At 41.1% G+C, this 23,782-nt stretch overlaps 1 protein-coding gene across 4 annotated transcripts; it reads left to right on the top strand.

The window, feature by feature from the left end:
• The first annotated feature begins 88 nt into the window (after window positions 1-88).
• OGT (O-linked N-acetylglucosamine (GlcNAc) transferase) lies at window positions 89-23,676 on the top strand. Of its 4 annotated transcripts, none has more exons than XM_068697549.1 (22): window positions 89-309; window positions 3,664-3,814; window positions 4,836-5,079; window positions 6,205-6,273; window positions 9,236-9,352; window positions 10,775-10,854; window positions 12,029-12,224; window positions 12,413-12,553; window positions 12,802-12,902; window positions 13,100-13,253; window positions 13,355-13,456; window positions 13,686-13,865; window positions 15,102-15,260; window positions 16,565-16,654; window positions 17,545-17,670; window positions 18,651-18,821; window positions 18,953-19,069; window positions 19,159-19,326; window positions 20,642-20,794; window positions 21,492-21,744; window positions 21,925-22,048; window positions 22,635-23,676. In XM_068697549.1, exons 1-22 carry the CDS (start codon window positions 273-275, stop codon window positions 22,807-22,809), a joined length of 3,108 nt encoding a protein of 1,035 aa, XP_068553650.1. In that variant the 5' UTR covers window positions 89-272; the 3' UTR covers window positions 22,810-23,676. The 4 variants fall into 4 exon arrangements, with proteins under 4 accessions (XP_068553650.1, XP_068553649.1, XP_068553652.1 ...); XM_068697548.1 differs by having other exon boundaries at window positions 3,634-3,814; XM_068697551.1 differs by lacking the exons at window positions 89-309; window positions 3,664-3,814 and having other exon boundaries at window positions 4,999-5,079; window positions 6,205-8,037.
• The last annotated feature ends 106 nt before the right edge of the window (window positions 23,677-23,782 follow it).

Here is a 23,782-nt window from a genome sequence, read left to right as displayed (position 1 = left end):
CCCTCCCCTCGCTGCCTGCCTGAGGGGCGGAAGGAGACGGAGGCGGTTCCTGCGGGATCCCTCCGCCGCGCGGCGCGCGGACTCTTTGAGGCGGGGAGCTAGGTCCGGCCGCCGCCATTCGGCTGGCCGCCGCCGCCAGCGCCATTTCGGGAGCCGCCGCCTCAGCGCGCCGCCCGCCCCCGGGGCGCAGCCCGGGCCCCGCTCCGCCCGGTGCCGCCTCACCGGCAACCCCCCTCTCCTCCCCAGAGCCTCGCCGCCAGAGCCTCGCCGCCATGGCGACCTCCGTGGGGAACGTGGCGGACAGCACAGGTACGGGCCGCGCTCGGGGCTGCCCCGCCGGGCCGGGCCCTGCCCTCAGCGGGCACCGCCGGGGCCGCTCCGCCTGCCCGGGGCCGCGCCTGCCTCGGCCGGAGCGCGGCGCTCCCTGCCCGCGGGGGCCGCTCCCGGCGGAACTTTCCAGAAGCGGCCGGCACCCGCCGCCTTTGTGCCCGGCTCGGCCCTCGGGGGGCTGTGGGGGCTCCTCGGGCTGCGCTTACCGGGGGGCTGTGGGGGGCTGCGGGGGGCAGGGACCCGCCCCGAGCTGCTCCCCCCCGCCCGGGGGCCGCACGCGTGCTGCTGCTGGCGGGGCTGCCCTCTGCCCCCCTCCCCGCACACACAGCCGTGTGCTGCCTTGCTGAGGGGGTGAAAGGGCGGCACAGCTTCGCCCTGCGGGTTTTCAGGGTCTGCTCTGGCTGTAAGGGAAGGAAGAGCGTGGAAATCTGGGACAGCGTCTCGGAAAAGCGTGGGGGGGAGCAGGATGTGTGGGGAAAGGGCAGCGGTGCAGCGGCAGGGCTGGGCAGCCAAAAAGAGGCAGGTAACGCGGGGGCAGCTCGGCCGGGGCTGCTGCTCCTGCAGCGCTGGGAGCCCCGAGCTCCTTGAGGAGCTGCGAAGGACGAGCGCCTGCCCGCCGCTGTCACCTGCTCCTTGGCACCAGCACCTCCCGGCTGGGGGCGGCCGCTGCTGCCTGCCTGCAGCTTGCACCCGAGTGGAGAGCTCAGGTGGCTGTGGGGGAGAAAAAGCCTCCTGTGATGCTGCTGTGCGGGTGGTTAATCTGCTGGCCTTCTGTACGGCTTGCACGCACCGGGCTTGGCCAAGGTCACAGTCAAAGCACGTAGTGCAGGCTAGCATTGGTGCACAAATTCACGCCAGTAAGCCTTGCTAAAGGATTTTTCTGCCTGTGGCTCTTTGCTGCTAGTGCTTTCTGTAGAAATGGGTTCTGTGAGCAGCCACCAGTGGCCACGTTATGGATTCTTTGGGTAGCGTAGCTCCTGCTCTGCAGCAGCCTCATTGAAAGTTCAGCTCCTTCGCAACGCAGGGACTGCAGCTGTTTGCTTCCCAGCATCGACTGTGCTCCTCGAGGGGATTTCTGCTAAAATATTTATTCAGAGGTAGATGGCTGGATGTTTTATGCCCAGGGATTGATTTGCTTTATCTCCGCTCAGGGGAGCAAGGGAGGGATTGTTTTGGGAAGATATTGATAAATGAGAGAGAATTTTAGTACCCTTGTTTTGTCAGTTCAGCTAGTGATTGTTATTCCCAGGTGCTGGTATGTTAAATACAGGATTTCTGCAGTGTCCTTGCTCTGTTGCTTGGGGAGCTGCAACTTCAGTTTCACTCTGTGCTCGAGCAGGCCAGGCGTGCTGTTCAGGGAGCAGCTGGAAGTTTCTTTCCAAGTGTTCGTGAGACTCCCAGTCTAAACCTCTATGGGTTTTAGTATTTATTTTTTCGAATTTTTTTTTGCTTTAGCACTGAAATTTAATCCCACTATTGATACTTAAAGGAGAAATGACTCTTGCCCATGGGCCACGTGCTTCCTCTGTCCAGCCTCCCCCTGTCTGTGCTGTGGCTGCTGCCGCAGGAGGGAGCAGGAGCAGCAGGGCTGTGTGCTGGGCTTCTGCTGTCAGCCGCCTGCAGCCCTCACAATGCTGCTGTCACATCCAGGCTGAGTACCAGTTATGGCTGTGCATTGCCCTGAAGGTTAACCAGGCTCTGAAGTCCGCTTTTCCCTTAGTCTGTGGTTCAGAGAGCTGTGAAGCAAGGTCCTAGAAAGCAGGGATTCACCTGTTTGCAGGTGCTTGGTTAGTAATGTCTCAAGTGTCTGACAGTCAGTAGTTTTGCTAGTTCCAGCTTAAAATGAGCCTTTAGTTTGTAGCACAGAGACAGTATTATGTGCAAAAACAACTTCAGTTGGGTCATGTCATTTTTATTATTTTTTTTTAATTTTCAAAACCAGATAGCACTAAAAGAAAATAGTGAAAATAATTGAAATAATGGCCGTCAATCCTGAGTTCATAAAATGAACCCTAGGTGATAACTCTGAACCTGATGTCTTTGTGATTGTTTTGCCATCTTTAAGAATTCTCAAAAAGCAGTTTCAGAGGATTCTTGTAGTATGTAACTGCAAAGTTACGTACTCAGATATTGAGGTATTTGCTTTCATTCGGTAGGATTTATTTGTTTCACTGTATCAAAAACAGAACTCCCCAGGTGCAGGTAGGAAGTATTGAGGAAACAGAATTAAGTGTCTGCAGAGTACTGGAAATGCTGGACTTCAGAAGGAAAAATAGATACTTGCAGTAATAAAAGCTTTTAATAGCACAACTAAGTGGTATAAAGGCAGAAATTGAAGGCACTTTCTAGGATGAACAGTTGAGGGTTTTTTTCCTCAGGCTGCAGTTGTCTGTATTCTAGCACAGAGCTGTCTTGGTCAGACAGTTATCTTGCTTTTCGCACAGGAGGTTGTTATATCTAAAATGGGGTGTTTTATTGAAGTATTTTGTTCTTTGTGAATGTATCTTAAATATTAAAAACGTTTTGTCCCTCCCATTCCAGCTAAGCCTCCTGAAGTAGGAACTGCTTTCCTGTATCCTCTCCTTCTTGTGCTTCCTTCTGTAGGCCCGCAGCGTAACCACTGAAGCTTGTGTTTGTCTCTCACCTGATACCCTTCTCAGGCCAGCACTTTATTCGATGGAGGAATTGTTATTCGTTGTAGATAACGCAGGCAGTATAGAGGTTTAAAGGAATGTTATGCATTACACATTTGTCTTCAAGGGCTTTTACACGATACCGATCTACTGGCATAGCAAAACTTCCTTTTCAAGTCCTTTGAAGTCTTTGTCTGCTGTCCTTCATTTTCCTGTTAATTTTTTAGAACTTTTAATATTACAAAGCACTAGATTTACAGATCTGGGGGGAGGGTAAGGAAATTCCTTGTTCTGTTGCTTGCACTGCTACTGTTATGAACCAGAGTAAAACGTCAGGAATATCTTCAAATGTTTTTCCCGTTCATGGAATGTGGTTGATTTCTGTCTTGTAATAGCTGTGAACATTCGTGTTTCCAGATATTAACTGATGAAGTCATGCGCTTGTACGCACACTGTTAGAAATACCATAGCAGTAGGTGGGAGCCTGAAGAGCTGAGAGCTCAAACTGTCACTTGCTGTAGTGTTTTATGTAATTTCAGACATCTTCATCCTTTAGTTTGAAACACTTTTTTTTTTTCACATTTGTTTTGTTTTTGTTTTGTTTCTTTTGTTTTGTTTCCATTATCTAACTTTTTGTTTTCCCCCCTTAAATGTTTTGGTGATTCTCCAGAACCAACGAAACGTATGCTTTCCTTCCAAGGGTTAGCGGAGTTGGCTCATCGTGAATATCAGGCAGGAGACTTTGAAGCAGCAGAGAGACACTGCATGCAGCTTTGGAGACAAGAGCCTGATAATACTGGTGTGCTTTTATTACTATCATCCATTCACTTCCAGTGCCGCAGATTGGACAGGTAGGAGAACTGAGGGGTTCTGTCAAGTTTTCTTTTGAGTTTGTGCCTGGAATAGAATCGAGCACAGCTGAAAAAAAAAATGCTCATCTAACGTTGGCTTCATCTCTGAATGCAAGTGCTGACTAACCTCATGGTAGCAGTAAGGACTCGTCAAAAATAATGTGCTTTTTTGAATTCTTCAGGGTAAGAGGAATACCAATGGGAATTGCTAGCTTTGCAACAAACAACAGATCTTGCTGTTACTCTCATTTTTTCATATTGTACTCTTTAACATCAGAGTATCAGCCACACTTGTATGTACCAGAGTTATTTGCACAAGTAAACAAAAGTCTTTATTCCTCTTGCAGCGTGGGGTTTGTTTGTTTATTTTAATTCTAAGACCGATTGTTTGCAGCAGAATGGTATTGCTTAGATAAGGATTCTGTCTTGTGAAGGTTGTCTCTGTGCTCTTTCTGCCTGCCTGCTCCTGACCTTGCATTTTGTCTGTCAAGCATTTTGAATTGTAACTGTTCTAGCGGTAAATCTGTGTGTGTGGGGAAAGAAGTAAAAACTTGAAATCAGGATTTATTCTAGGTAGGTTTCTAGATGAGGTTGCAATAACAATTCAGATATGGGAAAGTAAAATGGAGGAGGACAGGACAGAATTTTACATCTACACCTGCCTGTTATATCCTGTTTCTTAAAAAGACTGGCAAGTGAATGAAACATTGCTTAGAAAAGTAGCATACAACTGTTGGAAGAGGCTTAGCAGAACATCTGCAATGCTTTCTCCAGCGGCATTGAGCTCAGGCTGGAGAGGAGACTCGAAGCCTACCAGTTGCAACTGAGTTCTCTTTCTTCAGCAGAATCTGACAGAGGAGTAGGAGAGAGGATAGTTTAAACTAGGAGAAGCTAAATCTGTAAATCCAGATTCGTTGGCTGTGGGTTTGGCTTGCTTAAGCATGAACGTTGACTAAATAACTAGGCAAACAGGCGAGCACTGGAAGTCAGGTGTTTTGCTAACTTGTGTAATTTTTTCCAGGTCTGCTCACTTCAGCACTTTGGCTATTAAACAGAATCCGCTGTTGGCCGAAGCCTACTCGAATCTAGGCAATGTGTACAAGGAACGTGGACAGCTACAAGAAGCTATCGAACATTACAGACACGCACTACGCCTCAAACCAGATTTCATTGATGGATATATTAATCTGGCTGCTGCGCTGGTAGCCGCAGGAGATATGGAAGGAGCAGTACAGGCATATGTGTCTGCCCTTCAGTACAACCCTGTAAGTAGCACTTCAGACTTGGCTGCTGTGTCACTTTTATGTCTATAAGTGACTGCTACAAAATCATGTGCTGTTCAGATTTGGGGTTATAACTGTTTAAAACTTTTTTTAGTGAAAATAGTGTCAGAGTGCTATCTTCTGATTGTTTTGCATTGTGCTCAAATGGTCTCTGTAGTGGTACTCAGCACAGTGGTGTCTGCTTGCTATTGCAACACGAGTGCCTGTTTTGTCAAAAATCTTTAAAAGGCAGCACTGGTCTAGTGTATACATCCTTTTTCCTTGCAAAAGCAAATGAAAAACTAGTCCAACAAGAGCTTGGCATCTTTTGCTGTATTCTTCAGCCTATGTGAACTTGTCAAATTCACATTGAGCATTGTGACTAGTAGAGGATGCATTGGTTAGGAGTACCGTAAGATAGTTTTTATTACAAAAGCTGAGTTTTACTTAGGTTAGAAACTGTCTTTGTTAATATTGACACAGCTGTTCTCATTCTCCCTGGTCTTACAATAGACTGCAACTGCAGTATCCAGCAGTATATGCTGTGGTTACAAATGAAAGAAAAAGAGCAAGTGGCAAGGCTTATGGATTAATGGGGGGAAAACAGAGAGGTAAAACTGTTGAGGATGCAGGAAGCAAGGTATAATTTGTATATAATATGTATAATTTGAGATCTAGGTAAAAGCCATAATGGTAACAGTGTAATTGAATACAGGTTAGCAGTAGTGCTTTAAATAAATAAAATAATACTGTGTTTCCACCGCCCTCCCCCCCCCCCGCCAAAAAAAAAAAATTAAAAAAGAGGATTCAAATACTTAACATAGGGCACAAGAATTTAAGCTGCTTGTGGGGTCACTTGAACTTCCTGTTCTTTCATATCTCTGTACAGACAAATTGTATGAACTGGTTCCGAATTCCTTCTTGTTGTATTTTTATGGTACTAAAATCAGTCAGATCTGTTGGTTATAATGCTAGGTCATGAAAAAATATTTTGAGTGTGTAATGTATTTACTGGGAATTTACATCGAGCTGTAGAGGACTGGGGAGGTCCGTTGCAGGGCCTGTGTGAAGATCTTTGGGGCATCTGTCAAGTCCCAAAGCTGATGGTGTGACTTTGATTTTTTTCAGGACTTGTACTGTGTTCGTAGTGACCTGGGGAACCTGCTCAAAGCCCTGGGTCGCTTGGAAGAAGCCAAGGTAGGTGTTGAGTAGAATACATGTAAACGCCAGTGTTTTGAAAACTTGAACTTTGCACCAAGTCTTCAAATCTGCGTTGATCTACAGACAGTCTGAGAAACTGCTGAAAACTGAAGGCACTGAAACACCCCAGAGTAGTTGCAGGGCAAGATATGGCATGTCCATGTTTAAAAGTTGGTTTAAGTCAAGAAATGGAACATTACCAAGCCTTTCTGCTGAACTAGACTATCCGATACCATTCTGAAGTATTGGGCAGGGGCTCCACCATGCTCTTATCTGGAAATAAGTAACAGTCCTTCAAATCTGAGGCTTGCCTGCTGGTGCCAAGCAGAGAGCCTGTGGTTAGCTCGAGATCCCTGTACGATGCAGGTGCTATTGAAAATGCTGCTCTTCTAAAGTCCTTTGTGGCTTGTAAGTGGAGAAGAAACTTATCCAAATGTTACCTTGTAATATTGGCTTTTAAAGATTTTTATTCTTTTTAACTTTTCCCTTCCCTTGATAGTGGAAGAAAGGCTAGTAAATGATCAATAGCTGCAGTATGCGAACCCCCGAATAACTTTTCTTCATGTCTTCCCTTCTCCCCTCCCTAAAATAAAGAAATCAGAAGGACAAAGCTGGTTTGTTTGGAAATGAACTGATCGAAAGAAAACTTGCTGTAGTGGAAAGGTGGCTTCTAGCAGTCTTGCGTTTCCTAAACTGAGAATTTGAACACCAAGATGAGTTGAAAATTCTTGGCAAGTTAAAACTCGGATTGCACAAAGAAATTGTCTTGTTACAAGCCACCTTACGCGTCCGCGCTGCAGGGGTGAGGAGTGTGGAGAAATCAGAAACACTCTGGACTCCACGTCTGTCGCTCCGAGCCCCACGCGCATGCTAAAAAGTGGAGTGTATGAACAGCGTAGCTGTCTGTTTGGCTGCAGCACCATCGGGGAGGGGCAGGGTTTTTACGGGGTAAGGGGAGCCTAGGTTCAAAGTTGATGATTTTTTTGGATTTCTCCTACCAACTTGGATGCGCCTACCATCCTAGCACAGCGTAACCGATTTGGTCAGATCCAGGTTGGAAACGATTCGTAGTAGCGCTAAGAGTTTGAACAGTCTTTGAGACACTTGGTTCTCAGCCCACCAAGCGGACAGCTAACATGAATTGCACTTCACTGCAGCTTTAGTGTGACTGGTATAGGCCAAGACACTGCGCCTGCCTTAGGTTGCTGACTTCTTTGTTTCAGAGCTCTGGAGACACCTAGTTTGAAAGTGTTATTCCGTTTTGTGAGAACTTAATAAACGAGGAAAAACATCTTGAGTAAATTGCAATGTGTTTCTTTGGTTATCAGTCCATTTGAAAGATCAAGCCAGCAAGTTCCTTACAGTTTGAACTAAAATTTAATTTCTTTGTAGATATTTCAGAGCCTTTCTTCCAAAAAAAAAGTCCCTGCTGTATGCAATTGCCCTGATTAACCCTCTCCCTTCTGCATGTCTCCCTTGTTACAGACAGATTGTCCTCATTCCCATGTGTTAAGACATATCCAAAAAAATTGCAATTGCTTTGTTGAACTTTTACTAATGATCTTGTTTTATTTTCTCTCTTGTTTTTGGTTTTTCACCACTGATATTGTATTTAGAAGGTTTCAGGTGGGTGAAACCTCCTATTCCATGCGTAAGGTGCCTCGCTGAAGGGAGCTCGAGGCCTGGATCTAGGGCAGACACACACCTCCTCCTCCTCTTCCAGCAAGGAACGCACCGAAAAGTCACATGATGAGAAATATGGTAACGGGTTTGTAACTGCCACAGCAAAACCATTTGCCTCCATGCCTGAATCTTCTGTCTTGTGGCTTCAGAAACAGCTTAAAATATTTAATTACAAGCAAGTAATGTAAGAATGTTTTATACTAGTAGCCACAAATTCTTTCAAAGAAATAAAGTAAAAGTAAATTAAAATATTTTTTTAAAGAAGTAATTGGAGATAGTTAATAGTAAAAGCTTCTAACTCTTCTGGTTGTTCATTTTTTTCCTTTTTTCTTCTTTGTTTGGATTGCAGCGTTCTGCTCTTCTGATGATGCGCTGTGATCCTGCAGTAGCGCAAAGGCTGCGCAGCGGTAACGCGCATTGCGTGCGATTAAGCCCTCGCGAACGGTTGACTGGATGATTAATCTCGGGTTGGGTGCCTGCCCAAGCTCCAGGCGCTGGCCTTTTGGACACAATTGGCTTGTAACGCTTTCAGACTCCAGACATCAAATTTAACGTGCGAGTTTTTGTGTGGGCCTGTCTGGTAGATTAATGATTCTGGTTGGCCGTTCGCTGCACCTAGGGCGATGAATCTAGCAAAGCAGTTCGCAGCGATAGCGTGGCGCCGTGCTGGTTAGGATGCGCAGCGACTTCTCGCGCTTGCATTACAGGGACCTAAACCTTCATGCAATCCTGTCATTTGAGGTTTTGAAGCTGTAGCTCATGGAATGTCTCCGGAGCACCTGGGATGGGGTGTGCCATCTCACTTAACAAGGATGACTAAAAACTGAAGATAAGCTACATCTTTTTCAGTAGTCTTTCTGATTTTCAGAATGATTTCTATCCTGTTTAGGATTCGTCACAATTTAATCATTTTATTTCTTAGCTGAGTAGTTTTTGCATAGTAGTTTTTTTTGTTTTTATGCACATCGAGACAGATACTTCCTCTGAACTACGTGAATTATTTTGAAGAGGATTTTTCTGGTGACCTGTTGTCTAAAAGCATGTTAACCTGTTATCAGCATAACTGAAAAATGGTGGGCTTGCACCTGGGTTTTGGTTTGCGCTGGCGCAGGATCAACAGCAGTTTGCAGCGCATTAGTTTTGGCGCAAGCTAGCCTATACTGCAGGGTCACTTTTGGCTGGTTAGAGAATGCATACTAACAATTGTTTTCTCTCATTTTTTTCTTTTTACAAATATTCCCCTTCCCTTGTATCTCTCTTCTTTAACTGTTCCAAGGCCTGTTACTTAAAAGCAATTGAGACTCAACCAAACTTTGCAGTGGCATGGAGTAATCTTGGCTGTGTTTTCAATGCTCAAGGAGAAATCTGGCTTGCAATTCATCACTTTGAAAAGGTAACTGTCTAAGCCAGTCAGCTTTACTGCTAGATGTTAATGCGCAGGCAGTTAATTGTCTGCTTATGGATGAGTACTTTGGTAGGTAATAAACATATTGTGATCAGCAGAATTTCTTAGAATCCTGTTGACGTCCTGTGTTAATAATTTGTTTACTTCCTGATGTTTCAGACTGCCTGTATGCCACTAAAGAGATATGTTTAGAATTGCCCTAAGGACTTCACACACATGTCAAAGATAAGAAATTCATTAAGTTGCTTTACAGTCCTTTACCAGAATAGAATTTTTACAAGTACAGTTGGGGAATAATGTTTTATGTGTTTTTTTTTGTTTGTTTTTTGTTTTTTCCTTTTGTATGTAAAAAGGAGAAACAATTCTGATTAAAACCATTTTTTGTAGCAGTTTTTATTTCAGGTCTTCTTAACTTTCCTATGAGTAACTGAGGAGAACAGTTTTAAGTGACACTCATTCTTCTCCAGGATTATTTTTCACCACTGTTGTTTCAGACTTTTCTAGATCTTTGTCATTAGACAATGATTTAGAGTAAGGTCTAATACCTTTTAGTTAGCATCTGAATTCAATTTGTATTCCTCTGAAGTTCTAACATGACCTAAAACCACATTTAAGATGTGGTGGACAGTTTCTTCCTGGTATTCTTGACTCGGATCTACAAAACTAATTTTAACTGCTTGTTTTTTGTTCCTATATCTAGTAAATGATAATTAACAAGTATCTTAATCTGGAAATAATGGTTCCCGTGGGAAAGACTGTAGGAGTGTGGCTTTCCAAATACACATCTGTAGCTTATTACTGCAGAGTGAAAATGGTTTTTGTTAGTCAAATGGTTACATTTTTTTTCCCTATACACACAATGTATTTGCTTTCTTCTTGCTCCTGTGAAATTGGCTCTATTTTTCCCTTAGGATCTATTTCCTAAATTTTAAAAATAGGTCTCATTTTGCAGTAGATAAGGGATGTAGACAATTATTTTTTTTAAAGGTTTTTCTTCCCTAAAAATAAATAACAGCATAGCAAGGGTGGGCAGGAGACTTAAGTATGATCAACCTAAAATGAAATAAATGTTTAACATTTTATTCTGCAGTAGTCACAACTGATGTCAGTTACTTTCTATTCTAATACGCATGAATTTGGAGGGAACTAGGTCATGGCTTAGGTAAGCAAATGAATGATCTGAAGGTAGTGTATTTTGTCCCTTCTTCAGATAAGTAACTTCAGTGTTCTATGATTGATTTGTATAACTTAAGTTTTCCTTACTAGGTTGTTGATCGTCTTAGGTGCTTACAGATTAAGTTTGACAGGCTTTAAAAATAAATCATGTGTATATACATAAACAAAAACTAACTTCAGGTATCATAGAGAGAACTTTTGTGCTAATGCTCAAAACTTTAAAAATACTTCCAGGCTGTAACGCTTGACCCAAACTTTTTGGATGCTTATATCAATCTGGGAAATGTCCTGAAGGAAGCAAGGATATTTGACAGGTAAGCAGATAAGTAGAATCACTCTGTTGGTGTACATATCATACATGCCAAGTATCAGACATACCAAGATATAAGTTAAGTTCCTGATGTAAAATCTTTTTGGGCAGACATAGTGAAAACATGTGCCATGAGCTGAGAAAGTAAATGTCTTTGGAAAGCTGGATACTGGAATTAAAAATAAATAAACCCTGTGGAATGTATTCCCTTGTTGCTTTCCTGTACTTAATTCTAATTTTTAAGATTTTACTACTCAAGGTGTAGAAGGTATGTGAGAAAGGCATGAAACTACCATTTTCACTATGTGTTTCTAGACCTCTGCTTGCAGGTGTTTCTAAAATTTCCCTTTATGTAGGACAAGCTAAAATGCTGAATTCCAGTTTAGCATCTGGCTGAATATTCTGTATCTGTTGTGTCCACAATGTGTTATTGCATGCGGTTGTAGTAGTATGTTTGCTGTCGTTTGGAGTAACTTGTTTTGAGACCTCTGATCTGTACAATGAATCTTACTTCTGTTTCTGGAAGAAGATCCAGGCTGTGGTGTTTCTATGCAGTGTACAGTATCGCATCTGTTGACTTGTTTGAGTAGCAGCCTGGGAAAAGTATGGGATCAGTTCCTTGGACTACTCCAAAAAAGCATTGCAAAAGCATGAAATTCTTGCTTTTCATGTTCCTCTATAGAATAAATAATTGCAGAATATTTTTTGAATAAAACTTTAATTTCGCAAATGAAGAAAAGGGCGCAAGTGTTCTAGTAATACAGATACAGGCCATATTAAAATAGTTCTGAAGAGGAGTACTGCACATCTCTTTGGCTGAAGTCCGTTTCAGACAGTAGCTGTCTCGTGTGGAGCAGTGAATGCTGATTATTAACACAGTTTTGGAACTCAGGTTGTTTAACTAAAAAGAACAAAGTCTGTCTTCTAGCCTGCCAGTCATTACAAAATTGAGCATAGTTTTAAAATGTCATGCATAATAATTCATTCCTTGATTGGCTTTTTGATTCAGGCAGTACTTATCTGTGTTTCCAGTAACATCTTGCAGAACAGGGGCGTGGGTTTTGTGTTCATGGTGGTATCTATCCCTTGAAGGTTTTCATTGTGCATGTTTTTATGATGAGATAAATATGACTGCTGCTCCACGGATGATTGTTTACCTTCTTTTTCTTGTTTTACAGAGCTGTAGCAGCTTATCTACGAGCCTTGAGTTTGAGTCCAAATCATGCAGTTGTGCACGGCAACCTTGCTTGTGTGTATTATGAGCAAGGACTGATAGACCTAGCAATAGACACCTACAGGAGGGCTATTGAACTACAACCCCACTTCCCTGATGCCTATTGTAACTTGGCCAACGCCTTGAAGGAGAAAGGCAGTGTAAGGAGTGCTTTTTTTCCTTTTTTTTTTTTTTTTTTTAAGTTATTTAATATCCATCAGGATAATATCCAGGAAATATCCACCTTGAACCTGTTCAAGTGATTGTATAATAACTTCTTATAAACAGTGCTGTTACAATAAATTTTACGGTATCAACAGTTGCTTTTTTATTCTTTTCCCCTTTGAAGGTGGCTGAAGCAGAAGAATGCTACAATACAGCTCTTCGACTTTGTCCCACTCATGCAGATTCTCTCAACAATCTAGCAAACATCAAACGGGAGCAGGGGAACATTGAGGAAGCTGTCCGCCTTTACCGCAAGGCTCTTGAGGTACAGCTGAATGTGGTCGGGAGGTGGGGAATTAAAGCTGAGAACATGTAATATGACATATAGGTTTTAGGTATTTTTTTTGGTGTTTTTTTTTTTTTTTTTCCATCTCTTAATCATAAGCAGAGGAAATTCTGCTCAGAGACCCGAGTCCTAAAATGAAGAGTAAGAAATGCACAGGAATTTCCGCTGTTATGGTAGAATTCGGGGATTTGAAAGACTGATTATGCTTTTATTTTTTTCCTCTCCAGGTGTTTCCAGAGTTTGCTGCTGCACATTCAAATTTAGCGAGTGTTCTGCAACAGCAAGGAAAGTTACAGGAAGCTCTGATGCATTACAAAGAGGCTATTAGGTAAATGGATACTTCTAGTAATAGTCCCAGTGTTCCATAACAGGAAAGTGCCATAGATCTGTACAGGATGTGGCTTACAGTAGCGTATTTAAATTCAGATAGTTGCTTTGCAAACCTGAAAGTGTGGCTATGAGTATGTTTCCTCAATGGAGGAGAAGCTTTTATTGTTCATAACGTATGTTATCTTGATTTCTCAGAATCAGCCCCACATTTGCAGATGCTTATTCTAATATGGGAAATACTTTGAAGGAAATGCAAGATGTTCAAGGAGCTCTACAGTGCTATACCCGTGCCATTCAGATAAACCCAGCTTTTGCTGATGCCCATAGCAACCTGGCATCTATTCACAAGGTAACACATGTGAATGAATCACTCTTTGAATACGGTGGGGCATTGTGGGTACTTAACCTGAATGTGTTGGTATCTACTGACTCATTCCTTTGTCTTTACAGGATTCAGGGAATATACCAGAAGCCATTGCCTCCTACCGCACTGCTCTGAAACTGAAACCTGACTTCCCTGATGCCTACTGTAACTTAGCCCACTGTTTGCAGGTGAGAGAGGAGAGACATTGGTCATAATTCTCGAGATTCCTCTGTATCAAGTACAAAGCTTGATCACCTCAACTAAAGACTACATAAGCATAGTGAAAGAGTAAACAAGTCTTAAATCAGAAGACTGTCCAGTTACCAACAGTAATTACTGAAGGTGTTGCTTCCATTTTGGGGAGAAGCGTTGGTCTCAGCTTCTTGAAATAATCTTTTTTAATTTTACCTTTTCTAGATCGTGTGTGACTGGACAGATTATGATGAAAGAATGAAGAAGCTGGTTAGCATTGTGGCTGATCAGCTGGAGAAAAACAGACTGCCTTCTGTCCACCCTCATCACAGCATGCTGTATCCCCTTTCTCACAGTTTTAGGAAGGCTATTGCTGAGAGACATGGAAATCTGTGCTTGGACAAGGTAGGAGGTTTTATAAAGGCCTGTTCTGACTGGAGTATTTTTGTCTGTTCTTATCAAAAATCTAATACATAGTTAGTATTAACCTTTGTAAGGCTTACTAGTCAATGACCTGTGGAGATGCAGAGTGAATAAACGATTGTTTCCCTAACAGTAAAATAGATCCAGGCAGCTGTGTGATAGTATTTCCTGAAATCTGCTCCTTTCCAGCATCTGTAGGGCTTGGTACCTGACCTTGCCTCTTATGTTCCTTGCTGGAACATGCAAGCTTTTTGTTTGCTTGTCTCTGGGATTTCCAAATGCACTCACCTTCGTGGTGGCAGCAGTGTTCCGGGGTCGATGCATCTCAAATAGAAGTATTAGATTTTTTCATTTTTTTATTCTGCTCTGGGGTACTTTGTGTGCAGTAACGTATTTTTTTCCAAAGTTTCTTTCATTAAACATGTCTTCTTTTCTTGTAAAGACTTCACTATGCTATTTCCACAAAACTGCACAGCACCTCAAGCTGCCAAGAGTGTCGTTGCAGTGGATGGCAAATTCTTTGATTAAAATAATGTAGCTTGTTTTCCCTTTGAATCAGAGGGTCACAGCTGTTGGCAGTTTTGATTGCCAGACTGCGTGAGCAGGTTGCCAGTTATAATTGAAAATGCTGTCAGCCAGTGGAAGGGTCCAGTTAGCATGAGAGATTGTACTGATATGAAACCTTAGAAGATAATGTACTTTTAAACTGGCTTGAATTTAGGGTCTCTGCAGCCTCATAATCTTGCCAGAGATAGTGGTTACAAACTGATGCCTGGGGAAGATGGTGAGCATAGCAAAAAGCTTGCCGTGATGTTTCACAGGAACGCTGTTCTGGTTACAAGCGGTTTGTGGTTCAAGAGCGAAATGATAGTAGTGGTGTGGCATCATTATGTTTAATAATCAGGGAGGAGTACTTCAGAATGCGCAGAGGGTAGAAAGGCAGAAATGTTAATAATTTTCAGCAGTCGTGTCTGTCTTTATTTGCCTAAACATAGGCACATGACATCTTGTAACCCAGTTTGTGAAAATTGCACTTGGCTGCAGTGGAACATACGTAATGCAGGTTTGAAATAGCAGATGCTCATAGCCCACTTAAATGCTGGATAAAACTAATTTTAAAAACTCGTGTTTTTTTTTTTTTTTTTTTTTTTTGTCTATGTTTAGCATTTGGGTTTTATTCCTGGGTTTATAAACATTTATGTTACATTTTCTTGACAGATTAATGTTCTTCACAAGCCACCATATGAGCATCCTAAGGATCTGAAGGCCAGTGAAGGTCGACTTCGTATTGGCTATGTGAGCTCTGATTTTGGAAACCATCCAACATCACACCTAATGCAGTCAATCCCAGGCATGCATAACCCAGACAAATTTGAGGTAAAAATCTAAATGCTGAAGCTTTTAAAGTACAGCTGAAATAGGCACCTTCTTTTCCTTGGTGCAGGCAGATAAATTAGGGAAGGGCAAATCTTTTGTTGGTAGTATGTGTTGGTTAGTGATCATCTTTTTCATGGGATGGGAGAGTTCTGCAGCCTAACAATTCTTCTTTTTACAAGATAATGTGTTATTTAGAAGGTAGGAATTAACCATCCATAGAATTACTGCGGGTAGGCTTCAAAGGCCATGGGAAATTATTTTTTATTTTCTTTTTATTTAAGCTTCATCTATTGTTCTTTTAATAAATGTGTTTCAACATCAAGCTACTGCCTTGTTACTTCAGAGTTACAGACATGCATCCATTTTGTGTTAACTCTGCATTGCAAATGCTTTACAAGTCGTATTTTTTCTCCTTTTCCCTGTGTCCTCTACTTTTTCCTGGTCACACAGTCTTTGTAGTCTGAGATCCTTGTGATGAAGCCGCATGCTTGATTTATCAGAAGTGTCACTATGAAGCAGTTTTCTTCCATGAAACAATCAAATTAGCGGTCTGAGTTATCTGTGGGGCGGAGGGAATGTACCACTTCCCCTTCAATTAGCCTGAGAGCAGCCTTTCTTGTTCTAGATTTGTAAAGCTCTGCAGACCTTAATATAAATAATAAAAGCTTATCTGCTGTCTTAGTAAAACCATGCTTTTGTCTTCCAAGGTAACCAACTCTCTGCATGTTGGTTCTGTTTTGTCTATAGCTTATAAAGATTTAAAATGAAGATGTTGAATTTCTCGGATACATTTGCAGTTTCTTAAATGGAGAGGACTATTCACTTTTTAAATAATCTGCTAAAAAACTTTCCCACAACTTAACTTTCCTGTTCAAACTGAGTTATAATTACATGATTCTCACTGGTTACAAATTCAAAGATGTCTTGTAAAAGGCATTTTTAGAGAATTGAATGCTCATATTCATTTATTAAAATTGCTTGATTTGGCATTGGTGAGAATTTTGTATCTTTGTTTATGCAAGATGTAGTGCATTATGCTTGTCCCAGAACTATGTAGAGCTGAGGCCTGGTGCTAATATGTTCAATGCCCTTTTTTTCTTTACTTCTTTCTCAACTAGTATCTGCCACACAAATATAATGTAGTTTGTCTGGAACTAGATACAATTTTACTTACATAATTAAAAACTACAATACCATATGTTTATAGCAAAATTACTTTGTTGTGAAATAACTTTCCAATAAGAGCTTTATAGCAAAGGTATAAATTATTGCAGGTACTCAATTTGTGATGCCTTCTCTTCTAGGTATTCTGTTATGCCCTGAGTCCTGATGATGGTACAAACTTCCGTGTAAAAGTGATGGCTGAAGCAAATCATTTCATTGACTTATCTCAGGTGAGCTTTCTGATGCTCTTAGCAAACCTAAAGGAAGAGAGATCAGCCTACAGGTTAAGATTTTAGCAGCAAGGACTTCTTGAATTAGGCCAACACTAGTTGTAAGAATTTGGGGGTTTGTAGATGTATTGGCATTACGCCTAACCTGGGATACAGGGATACAGCCTTATCACCTGTGTTATATTATTAAAAATTAATATTAAGCAATATTGAGTAGCTTTTACATTAGGTCTTAAAATAATGGTCATACCTGAATGTCATGGATAAATCAAGACACCACAACTGCAAATATATTTAAGCTTGCTTAAGGTTACTTTACCCAACTAAAGTGGGGCAGAGGCTTGCCTGATGGAGGGACTTCTTTCCCCCTGTATCAGAAGCTTGTACTTGTTTTTTTTTGTTTTTTGTTTAGGTTTTTGTGAAAAATGTGATAGGGATTTCAGTATACAGGGAAGTTGTTACGTTATCTCAAGATAACTGACAGTAACCTAAAGCAACTTGGGATTTATGTATATGGAATAATATATATAAACTGTATGATGGATAAAACCTGTACATAGTTTTTAAACACTTCATATTGTTCAGGATCTGCTCTCATAAATAAAGATGCTACATTGATATTAGCAGAACCGTTTTTTTGATGGGTTTGGCAGAGTTGAGATTTTCCTGTTTGTTGTTTGTCTACAGCAAAATCATGTTTTGCCTTGTTACAACAGTTTTGGTGTTTTCTTTTGTTTAGAATGAGTTGAGGATTTATGCCTCTGTAAAACCAAGAGTGACAAAACTTATGTCTCACCAAATTATGCATTTGACATTTATCCGTTGGTATACCAATGACTAATTGCATTTGTTATTGAAAGCACGAATAAGTTTGTTTATTTATTCTTCAGATACCATGTAATGGAAAAGCAGCAGACCGCATCCATCAGGATGGGATACACATTCTCATTAACATGAATGGCTACACCAAAGGAGCCCGAAATGAATTATTCGCTTTGAGACCAGCACCTATTCAGGTAACTAAGTTGAAGAGGACTGTATCTCCAAAAACAAACAAACAAACAAAAAAACACTGATTCTTAGTAGGAGTGTCTCTTTTTTTTTTTTCTTCATTTCTCTCTTGTCTGGCAGAGCGGAAAAAATGAAAGCTCATGTTTGATCACTGTCAGAGATCTGGGGACACTCAAGTGTGTAATAATGCAAGTACAATTTAGAACAGGTTGGACGGAGACTTTGTTGATTGTAATCACAGTGAGAGAATATTCAGACAGCGTCTACCCATTCTGTTTCCCTGTTCTCTACAAAGTGAATGCAGAGATGCAACCTTTATACTCTTTCCTCACTTTTTCCCCCCCTGAAAAACGTTAATATTTTGATGTCGAGTTGAATAAAATGTTAACAAGGCCAGGTATTCATCCCTCCTGGGGTGTTACAGGATGAACTTAAGGATGGTCGCCTTAAGTAGCTTGCTAATCACCACAGTTCCAAAAGGGATTCAAATAGTGAATGCGACAATATGGAGAGATGTCTCTTGGAGTCTAAAGGAGTGGTATTGTCACAGAAGCGGGGAGTTGGAGTCAATCACAGACTGTTTGCTTTCTAGTTGAAAGAAGTGTTGTTTTAGTTAGGATAAAATTTTTAGCTAGACCTCTTGAATATTAATAATTTGAATATTGCATTATTAAAGGGGAGAGACTTTTTGAGGATTAGCAAATGTGAGACAAATAGGATTGTTTGTGTTGAAGCGCTGTGATTTGTTTTTTTTCCCCTGTGCTTCACGTGCAGTTGACTGTGTCCCAAAAGAGAACTCTAATTCTGTAAGGTTCCTGTTTACAGCTTTCTTGTATTGATGAAAACAAGGAAAAAGGTGTCTGAAACATTTGCAAAAATGAGTTGAGATCTGAGCTTAACTTACCATGTGGTGATTTTAACTTGCTTTATTTTGGCAGTGCACCTGGGACTGAAGTCTTGCTTTTTTATTTTTATTTTTTTTTAGGCAATGTGGTTAGGGTATCCTGGAACCAGTGGGGCATTGTTCATGGATTACATCATTACGGATAAAGAAACTTCTCCAGTTGAGGTAGCTGAGCAGTATTCAGAGAAACTAGCTTACATGCCAAACACTTTCTTTATTGGAGACCATGCCAACATGTTCCCCCATCTGAAGGTATGTAGGAAAGTAGAGAGGGCAAGAAAAGCTGGTGTTGGTAGCTGTTGTTTTCCATCAGCTGTTGTGATAAAATGACATATTTGGTAAGGGATCCTGTAACTGTTTTATTTGTTTTTTGTTTTCAACAGAAAAAAGCAGTCATTGATTTCAAGTCCAATGGTCACATTTACGATAACAGAATTGTTTTGAATGGTATTGACTTGAAGGCTTTCCTTGACAGCCTCCCCGATGTCAAGATTGTTAAGGTGAGAGCTATGCCTTTTTGTGTTCTATCTTAGACACAGAAGCTATTATTTTCTCTGATGCTTATAGTTTTTTGTTTTTTTTTTCATAGATGAAGTGTCCTGATAGCGGAGACAATGCAGACAGCAATGCTGCCCTCAGTATGCCAGTCATTCCTATGAATACAATTGCGGAAGCTGTGATTGAGATGATTAATCGTGGACAAATTCAGATAACTATCAACGGATTCAACATTAGTAACGGACTAGCAACTACTCAGGTGAGGCACTTCAAGACATTCCTCTTGGGTTTTATAATACCATCTGCGTATTTTAACATAACAAGGAACAAAAAACCTCCAAGCAAATGCCTGTCTTCTGTCATGTCGATTTGTTTAGTTCTCATACTGAAGGAAAGTCCAGATGTGTTTAAGCCACAGATGTTCTGGAAGATGATCTTTCCCCAAAAATAGAGGGGTTATATCAACAGGTATCTGAAGTCCAAAACAATTTAATTTTGTTGAGTAGAAGAGATTAAAGATTGTCAGTTGTATAGAACTTGAAGGCAAGACGTGATCATTCCCTGTAGCTTAAAGGGTGTTTACAAGGTGTTGTTCAGTTTTGTTTTTCCTATCAAAAGATTTTATTTGGTTATATAGGCCAAGTTATTTCATTGTAATTCAACAGTGCTTATTGAGCTACTTTTTATATCTTTCTGAACTATGCACTGTGCCACCACCTCTCAGTGCTTACAGCTCCTGGGATTTGAGTGAAAGTGACAATTGTTATTTTTGTTCAAAATCTCTAACCTTGTAGAGCATTTTTCCTTTTTTTAAAAAACACCAAGTTTGGACATTGACATAACTTCTTGTGATTTGTGAATTTCCTTCAGTTTAGTTTTTTGGTACTGGAAGGAACAAGCTATAAGCTTCCTAGTGCGGTCACAAGCATTCTATATAAGCATACAGCTGAAATATGGCTCCTTGTATGTTTTTGCGGTAAAATGCACCTTTATCCATCCTGGCTAATCAGAACTAAGTCCAAAGGAGCTGGTTGTTTTCCTTGTCAGCCAGTTCCTTATAGTCTCACAGTTACATACTAGCCTGCATCTTTGATCTTAATCGTCTTTTTTCTATCTGTTCTATTGTGCCTATTGTCTCTTATTCAAAACAAAAAATCTTTTGCTTCTTAAATACTGTTTTCTTCTTCTTCCTTGAAGTCTTGATTTCATTTTTAGTCTCAAGGCAGTGAAGGGACCTTAAGGAGGGGAAGAGTCCATGTGTAATGCCTCTTTAGATGCTGGTTCTTTACAATTACTTGGAATTTCAGAGAGACATAGCCAGGGCATGAAAATGCCAAGCGTTTTATTCCTTGGTGGTTGCAACATCATGGCAGTCACAAGCATGTTACATGTACCAGTTAAATTCTTGTTCTGGGTAAGTAGACAATTTTGTTTTCGTAGAAGAAGCCAAAGATATGCTTGTAGTAAGTTATGATGCCAACACATTGCACTGTGCTTCAGAAAGATTCCATAGAGCATAAGCTTGTTTCTTGTGATTTCAGCGTTCAAGTAGCCTTTCCTCTTTTCCAATTTAGATTAACAACAAAGCAGCAACTGGAGAAGAAGTTCCACGAACTATAATTGTTACTACCCGTTCTCAATATGGCTTGCCAGAGGATGCTGTTGTATACTGCAACTTTAATCAGCTGTATAAGATTGACCCTTCCACTTTACAGATGTGGGCTAATGTGAGTGTCTGTGTATCTGATACAAAGACTGAGGTTGGACCTCTGGAACATAGCAGTTCTACTGTTCAAATCAAGAGAAATGTCATGCAAGTTAAAAGTTCAACTGTTCTGTGGAAAATACTGACCTGGAGCCATTTAAATCCTTACAGTGCTCATGTTACAGGGCTTGGCATTAACAGGATATAGATATTTTTTATTTTTATTTTTTTTAGTTTGATTTAAAATCACATCTGTTCTTCTAGTCAGTGAGAATTAAATCTTGGACAGCGTAAGTTTGCTGGTACTCCATTGAGAAGTAATCCTGGTCTTTTCTAGCCTGCATACTTAAGTTAGAGCTGGCCTTGGCAATTGGTAGTGTGGAAGTACATTGCAGAGATCTTTGAGGGGTATTATTTTATATTCCAGAGTGTGAGCCTATGAATAAATGGTATCACCAATTTCAAGACTTATTCTTCAAGTACTACTTTGTGAAGTATTGCTCAGAGTTGCTGTATGTTTCAGCAGTATTTGGAATAGAATGCCATTCCACTCCAAATCGTAATTTGTTTTTTCCTTGCTCTGTTATCTCAGAAGATTCAAATGTTGAATGATGGTGTCTTTTGCTTCACTTTGATATGTGGCAATTCATTGCCATTACCCAGGAAGAGAAAGGTCTCTGACAGAACTGTTTGTATTTTCTTCTTGGTTATTTTTACAGATCCTAAAAAGAGTTCCAAACAGTGTGCTGTGGCTGCTACGTTTCCCGGCTGTAGGAGAACCCAATATTCAGCAGTATGCACAAAACCTGGGTCTTTCCCAAAACCGAATCATCTTTTCTCCTGTTGCCCCCAAAGAAGAACACGTGAGGAGGGGGCAATTGGCTGATGTTTGTCTAGACACTCCGCTTTGCAACGGGCACACAACTGGGATGGATGTCCTGTGGGCTGGGACTCCTATGGTCACTATGCCAGGTAATGCAAGGGGGAACCTAGACAGGGCGGATAAATTTGATCATGATTTAACAATAACAGCTAGCTGGCCTGAGGGATTTTCTCATTTCCTCTTCTGGAGGCAGAAGGAAAGTAATACTCAGTAGCGTGTTACTTGATAAGCTGATTTCTTTCATCTTTTTTGTTTGTTTGTTTTTACAGGTGAAACGCTTGCATCCCGAGTTGCTGCCTCCCAGCTTACTTGCCTTGGTTGTCTTGAGCTCATTGCAAAAAGTAGGCAGGAATATGAAGATATAGCTGTGAAACTGGGAACTGATCTGGAATAGTAAGTGACCTTGTACCATGTAACGTGGTAACATCAGGAATATAAAGCGCTGTCGTTGGGCACAGTGCTGAGCCTTACTAATAATCTTGCAGGTACTTTGTTGTTTAAAATAACAAGGCAATTCTCATCTAGAGGTCTCTTGTGCAGTTAACTCCGCTTCTGCTGTTACAGTAAATTCAATAGTGCTCCAATTAGGCTGAGGAACAGTGCTGCCTACTCTGGAAATTGCGCAAGTGCAGGCTCTTACCTGATAAGAAGTGCAAGAGTTCACTTATTGTTCTTTTTAAATTGAAGATTAGGCAGTCTGAAGATTAGTCAGTTTGTCATTTAAAGGTAAAATTGTGCAGTAAAACGTTCCTGCAGTATAGATAATGCGACAGGTTAATCTATTAATGTCGCAGCTCTTTTGAAGTGGTAATGCCGGTGTGATCAGAGGCAGTGAGGGGGTGAAATGGCGGTGTGAACTTGGTGGAAGTTGGAGAGTAGATATTTTTGAAACAGTTGTACTGGCAGTTCTAGGTTTGCTGAAATAGATTTAAAAATAGTGTTTGAAACTGCTCATGACTGACTTTAACTCTTTTTGTAGCCTGAAAAAAATCCGTGGCAAAGTCTGGAAGCAGAGAATATCCAGTCCTTTGTTCAACACCAAGCAGTACACAATGGACCTGGAGCGGCTTTATCTTCAGATGTGGGATCACTATGCTGCCGGCAACAAACCAGACCACATGATAAAGCCAGTAGAGGCCAGTGAATCTGCATGAAGAGACTGTCTGTATGCCCACCCAGAACTCTCCAGGAACTGAGCCTCTCAAACACTTCTACAGAGATGATGAGCTAAAAACTGTGCATTTCTACTTAATCTGCCTGGTACTCTGTGGCTGAAGTGATACATGATGGTGATTAGAGCACAGCCAGACTTACTTCTTGCATGATAGGGAAAGACTCTATAGAGCCTGGGATCCTTTTATTCCATGAGGAATTTGAGTGGGATTGAGCCGTGTACATGTGAACCTGTATGTATGAGAGATGTAGTGATTGGTGGGGAAGCTTGAACTGCCCGACCAGTTATGATTTCAGGGATTGATTCAATCTGCTGATGAATCTCTCCTCTTACGCGGATTGGGAACTGGAGCTTTTTAACATTTGATTTTGGGGTACTCCTGTTGGTATACGTGTGGTTCTCCCATGACAAGATTTCCAGCTAGCGAGTGTTGCTCCCTGCGTTAAATTCTAAACTGTGCGGACTGAAAGGGCATATTTGCTGGTGTAGTCTTTTTTTATAGGTTTTATAAACCACTTGAGCCTATATCAGCCTTTTAATGTTTGACCTCTGTTTTGGAGCTCTCTGTAATGTGTTGGTTTAGATAAGGACTTTGGGTTTTTTGTTTCGTTTTTAAGCTTCTCCAATAACTCAGCTAATTGGCTTCATGATGGCAGCTCCTGTTCTGTTTGAAAACCAAATTCGATTTGAAATTAATCCTCCCCACAAGTGTTTGAGGTAAACACAAACTGGTGCCAAATACAGATCTTTCAGGAATGATGTTTAATTATGTATAGAGGCGCAGTCCTAGGTACTGTAGCAAAGACTTTAAACAAAAAATAAAGCTTTGGTTTGCCAGTTTGACTGATTTGACCAGCGTTTGGCATTTTCTGCTACCCTTCCTGTGCTGCTGTCAGGAGAGCATCCTGGATTTCTGGCCTTTTACGTGCATTCCTGCAGCTTTGTTGTAAAGA

Source organism: Anas acuta, chromosome 13, assembly GCF_963932015.1.
Source record: "Anas acuta chromosome 13, bAnaAcu1.1, whole genome shotgun sequence".
In the NCBI taxonomy this organism is placed as follows: Eukaryota; Metazoa; Chordata; class Aves; order Anseriformes; family Anatidae; genus Anas; species Anas acuta.
The sequence above is the reverse complement of the archived record's forward strand: the minus strand, read 5'-3'. Positions and strand labels throughout refer to the sequence as shown.

Coding starts and splice junctions, on each gene's coding strand:
- OGT (XM_068697548.1), top strand. CDS start 273: ATGGCGACCTCCGTGGGGAACGTGGCGGACAGCACAG. Junction 6,274..9,235: donor GTCGCTTGGAAGAAGCCAAG/GTAGGTGTTGAG, acceptor AACTGTTCCAAG/GCCTGTTACTTAAAAGCAAT. Junction 21,745..21,924: donor TCCTATGGTCACTATGCCAG/GTAATGCAAGGG, acceptor TTGTTTTTACAG/GTGAAACGCTTGCATCCCGA.